Genomic DNA, 6,028 nt, shown 5'->3' with positions numbered 1-6,028 from the left:
GTCTGGGTGACAGGGGCGTTACTCTATAAATCTGGGACATAAACACACCGTAGGTCTGGGTGACAGGGACGTTACTCTATAAATCTGGGACATAAACATACCGTAGGTCTGGGTGACAGGGGCGTTACTTTATAAATCTGGGACATAAACACACCGTAGGTCTGGTGACAGGGGCGTTACTCTATAAATATGGGACATAAACACACCGTAGGTCTGGGTGACAGGGACGTTACTCTATAAATCTGGGACATAAACATACCGTAGGTCTGGGTGACAGGGGCGTTACTTTATAAATCTGGGACATAAACACACCGTAGGTCTGGGTGACAGGGGCGTTACTCTATAAATCTGGGACATAAACACACCGTAGGTCTGGGTGACAGGGGCGTTACTCTATAAATATGGGACATAAACACACCGTAGGTCTGGGTGACAGGGGCGTTACTCTATAAATCTGGGACATAAACACACCGTAGGTCTGGTGACAGGGGCGTTACTTTATAAATCTGGGACATAAACACACCGTAGGTCTGGGTGACAGGGGCGTTACTTTATAAATCTGGGACATAAACATACCGTAGGTCTGGGTGACAGGGGCGTTACTTTATAAATCTGGGACATAAACACACCGTAGGTCTGGGTGACAGGGGCGTTACTTTATAAATATGGGACATAAACACACCGTAGGTCTGGGTGACAGGGGCGTTACTCTATAAATCTGGGACATAAACATACCGTAGGTCTGGGTGACAGGGGCGTTACTTTATAAATATGGGACATAAACACACCGTAGGTCTGGGTGACAGGGGCGTTACTTTATAAATCTGGGACATAAACACACCGTAGGTCTGGTGACAGGGGCGTTACTCTATAAATCTGGGACATAAACACACCGTAGGTCTGGGTGACAGGGGCGTTACTTTATAAATCTGGGACATAAACATACCGTAGGTCTGGGTGACAGGGGCGTTACTTTATAAATCTGGGACATAAACACACCGTAGGTCTGGGTGACAGGGGCGTTACTTTATAAATCTGGGACATAAACACGCTGGTAGGTCTGGTGACAGGGGTGTTACTCTATAAATCTGAGACATAAACACACCGCAGGTCTGGGTGACAGGGGCGTTACTCTATAAATATGGGACATAAACACACCGTAGGTCTGGGTGACAGGGGCGTTACTTTATAAATATGGGACATAAACACACCGTAGGTCTGGGTGACAGGGGCGTTACTTTATAAATCTGGGACATAAACACACCGGTAAGTCTAGTGACAAGGGCGTTGCTTTATAAAAGGAATATTTATAACATGGAAATAGCTAACCATGATTGTTACGGTGTCAGTAAGATCGAGGTAAGCGGATGATGTTAAAGAGACCGTATTTCTTGATTCCAGGTTCTACAGGGTATATCCAATCGATATGGTCAATAAAGTTTTTGCTATTTAAAGTTGACACATCCTCAATATACCTTTAGGTGAAATTGGAGGACTTTTCAAGGTCTCTGTTACCTGTTCTGACAAACTCAATATAATCCGTTTCATATAAAAAACAAACAAACAAACAAACAAACAAACAAACAAAAACAAACAAAAACAAACAAACAAAAAATAACAACAAAACACAAGTTGTTTCCATGGTTATGCCAACAGACTGTCGGAAGACCTGTTCACCAAACTCAACATAGATGTTGTTGATCAGAATATATATTTCACTTTATTTATCCTACAACACAACAATTGCGAAACAAGCTATACCATAAGCCCTCTTTTGGGCCCGGCTGGAAGCGCGTGACGGGTGTTACTGCGTGAGGAAACTGGAGTACCCGGAGAAAGCCCACGTGGTCGCACAGGTGACGTCCGATCGGGTATAGAACTAAAACCGCCTATGTGAAAGTGTGTTACCCCCCTCCCCCACTCACAAACACTAAACTCAAACTCAAACATCCCCCTCACTCACCCCAGCGCCACCTCCCTATCTTCGCTGAAGTTAGTTAAAATAGTGTCATGAACACGCGTACAATTAGGGAATTATTCCTATACTTGAATCCGTAGCCTTCGAAACACAATTATGTGGTACACTGGTTTAATTAAACGGATTGCTTTTATCACGCAAGTTTAAAACGGCCGACGGAGAAGTGTATAATTTGTAAAGGAGGTTCCCTGGAGGAATCTACAGGAAAACTTTGATCCGTCCAGAAATCAATTTAACTCGTTCTTGATTCTGGCGCCACTAACACGCTAAGCACAGATCTGTAATGTGGTCTATATTCAGCCCTGTAAACAAATCCATCGCGTTTTATAGTTTTGTTCCGATATCATAGTTTCTCAATGATTACTAATTAGACCTTGGCCTAAAATTCAAATCAAGCATGCCAAGATTTCACAGGAGACAAAACAAACTCTATAAAAAATTAATAATAAACTTTTCCTCATTTATAATTAAAACTCCGTTGTCTGCTTATGGTCGCAGTCGCATAATACGGGTGTCTATGGAGACAGAGAGCTAGAGAGCTACAAGTACCCAGAATTCCGTGTTTAAAAGCATATATACGTTTTATATTATTGTGGCGCATGTTTGTCGACAAATCCTAAACCAATATGTCTAGCGATAGAAGAAGTGACAGGCGTCCCCGACAAGACGAGAAACGAAACGATAGTGACGATCGTGATAAGGAAGATGACCATTCAAATCGTCGGTCTGACCCGAGTAATGACGGGCCGAGCAGACGGTCCGGAAGGAATAGTGGTAGGAGTAACGACCGGAAGTCGAGTAGGGACGATGAGCAGTCCAGCAGAGAAGACCGGAAGTCGAGTAGGGACGATGAGCAGTCCAGCAGAGACGACCGGAAGCCGAGTAGGAACGAAGGACAGTCCAGCAGGAACGGCCGGAAGTCGAGTAGGGACGATGACCAGCCCAGCAGGAGCGGCCGGAAGTCAAGTAGGGCCGATGAACAGTCAAGGAAGGAGGACCGGAAGTCTAAGATGGAGGGGGAGAATAATGGGGAAGATAGGAAAAGCAAGTCATCACATGGTGATAATGATAATAAGAAAACTGACCGTGATATGGACGAAATGATCGAGACCAATTCCGTTCTTGCAGAAATAGCAGAGCAAACGTGTCGCTATGGCGACTGTTTAATGTTCCTTTCGGAAGTTATACATGCGCGGAAGTGTCTCAGCGATAAACAGCGGGACATGTTTTGGTCATCGTTCAGAAACCAGACGAGCTCGAAACGCAACTCGTGGAGGAAAAGCTTAGAACTAGAACGAAACTCCGACAAAAAAGAAAAGGAGGCATCCGCTGCGGAGTATAGAAATAAACTTTCGAAAAAAATTGTGACAAACTGCAAGTCAGTATTGACATTAATAGATGATTACCTTATTCCATATTTAGACGACTCGTCAGGTCATAACGAGAAGAGTGACATCGTGGCACGAATATTTTACCTGAAGGTCAAAGCGGACTCCAACAGATACATGTGGGAGATCACAGAGGACAAACAAGACCGGAAGCGATATGAAAACGAGGCAGACAAATCATACGAACGCGCCTATGACAAGGCGGTTAGGGAAATTGGCCCTGCAATCCCTCTTCGGTTAGGGCTGGCTCTTAACTATTCCGTTCTCCAGTACGAAGTCCTTGAAAATAAAGATAAGGCTCGTTCTTTAGCCATGAAAGCGGCCGATGACGCCGAACCGGAAGTGGACAAACTGGATAAGGATGATAAAATGGCGAGTGAATCAATCATAGCATCCCTGGAGCATAATATCCACCTATGGAAACATCCCAAAGACTGAGTCTATCATCATTGAAAATGTGTTTACGGTTTGTGGTATAATGTTCACAGTATTTTTCCTATGCTGGATAATTTAACAACGTCTCGCGATAATTTGTGACGTAATGGATTGTGTTTGTGGATCGCGGTATTGCAGAGACGTGTTGTGATATTGTTCACAGTATATTTTGTTTGCGATATATTTTTTATTAGACGTTTAATTCTTGTTTGGACAAGTTTTGTGTAAATATGTGTTAACCGACCTTATTGAGACGCTTATAAGACAAAGAAAATTCGGGGAGAATGGACAGGCAGTCCGTCAACGATTCACTTCCTGTTTTTTGTAAGTAACAATCTAATACCGTTGATGCTTAATAAAGAAAAGAACAATCTTAGGAAAGTGATAAATGGTACCCTTTTTGAACTCATTACTAGTATATACGGCATCCAAAAAACGAAATGGAAATTTCGTAAATATACATGATTGGAAATGTTTTTTATTACATTTTTATCTGTGAAATATCAAAAATTATTCATTCTATAAAAGTGATATTTTAGTGAAAAATATCACTTTTGCTGATTTGACCAATCAAATTAATGATTAGAAAATACCAAAATAATTGACCAATCAGAAAGCCCGACATATATGTCAGCACCTGGACAGGGGAAACTACTTTTTTTGTTTACAAATTATCGCTGTAGGCCTAGTTAGGATACGGGGTAGGTTTTTCGTTGATAAAAAATGTAATAAACAGAATATCTAACAGTGTCTTCAGTTATACCAAATATATTTCACTCGTGTGGCTAATATTTTGATATTTTTCACTCGTGCTGCGCACTCGTGATATCAAATATCAAAATATTAGCCCCACTCGTGAAATATATTTGGTATTACTGAAGACACTGTTAGATATCCTCTATATGATTTGACCCCCTTCCCCATGAAATATGTTTGAAGATGCTACAACAGTTATTAAAGAAAAAAGAAAAGAAAATTAAGTTGCATACTTTTATAGAATGCTTAAAGTAATATACTTAAAGCTATTTCCAACCACCAGAAATTTGAGTTTTTCTTTTTCTTTTTTTTTTTACTTTTTAACTTGAACATGAATGAATAAATCCTTCATTGCACTCAGAAGAAATTTCGCCGCCATGTTTTCTGTGTTAATTAGTCGGTGTTAATTAGATATATTGTTGTACCGTGGGTGTCACGCTGGTGAGAAACAGCGTGTATGTTACAGCATATACAAATCAGTCATTAAGTCAATGTAGTAATTAGGAAATAAACACGGCTTCAGAACACCATGTGAAATATACATGTATATGTAAATGCAATAAAGGGGTCACAGAATTACAATCGATTGTTTGGTGGTATTAGTTAGCAATTACGCTAAAAGCATTAATATGTATAGATTCACAGAAACACAAACGGCACGTACTGTGAAGTGGCCTACAGAACTGTAAAAAAAATAAAAATAAAAATAACAACAACAACAACAACAACAACAACAAAACCCAAAACCCCTCCAAAAAAAAAAACTAACAAAAAACACAAACAAAAAACAAAAACAAAATAAAACAAAAATAAAACAAAAACAAAAACAAAACAAAAATACTAAGTACAACGAAAAAAAGTCCAACAAAATACAAAAACATAAAAAAATAAAAAAAAATATGAAAAAAAAAAAAAAATAATAACAATGATAAAGAGAGGTTTACTATTAAGAAAGTGAGGTACAGAATCTTATATCTGTAATTCCATTAAGTGTCAAATCTAACTCACCAAGCCCTCTACACTTTTGTTAGGAGTTGAACAAATTTCGTCCGGAGGTTTTACGAACTGCCCGTACGTGGAGCCTTTCAGTCCAGCACTTTGTCTATAAATCTTTGTAACCTAACACACAAGGAAATAAGCAGGTCGTCTGAAAATTGGGAAATCCCAATATCAAACATATGTAGACAGACAAGTGTCTTCACTTTTTTTTTTTACTATTTTTGTCATCAAAAATCTTGGCCGACGTCAGATGACATAAACTTTAATCGGAAATGGGGGGAAAATTCAGATAATGCAAAGAATGCACATTAAAATATTATTATTCAAGCTTTTAATGAATGAGGAATTTTAATGGTTTTATAACGATCTGTAAGTGACTATTTTATTTCTTTTCATGCCGTATGTCGGCGCAATGTATATTGCAATCGGAACTCCTCGGCTGTGCTACACTTTGCGTAGTTACATCCGAGGA

The 6,028-nt window shown here is 39.8% G+C and overlaps 1 protein-coding gene across 1 annotated transcript; it reads left to right on the top strand.

The window, feature by feature from the left end:
- Positions 1-2,604: 2,604 nt before the first annotated feature.
- LOC117331248 (14-3-3-like protein 2) lies at positions 2,605-3,804 on the top strand. The gene has a single exon (XM_033889849.1). The coding sequence runs from the start codon at positions 2,605-2,607 to the stop codon at positions 3,802-3,804; it is 1,200 nt and encodes a 399-aa protein (XP_033745740.1).
- The last annotated feature ends 2,224 nt before the right edge of the window (positions 3,805-6,028 follow it).

Source organism: Pecten maximus, chromosome 7 (assembly GCF_902652985.1).
Source record: "Pecten maximus chromosome 7, xPecMax1.1, whole genome shotgun sequence".
Classification (NCBI taxonomy): Eukaryota; Metazoa; Mollusca; class Bivalvia; order Pectinida; family Pectinidae; genus Pecten; species Pecten maximus.
This window is presented reverse-complemented; position numbering and strand designations above follow the sequence as displayed.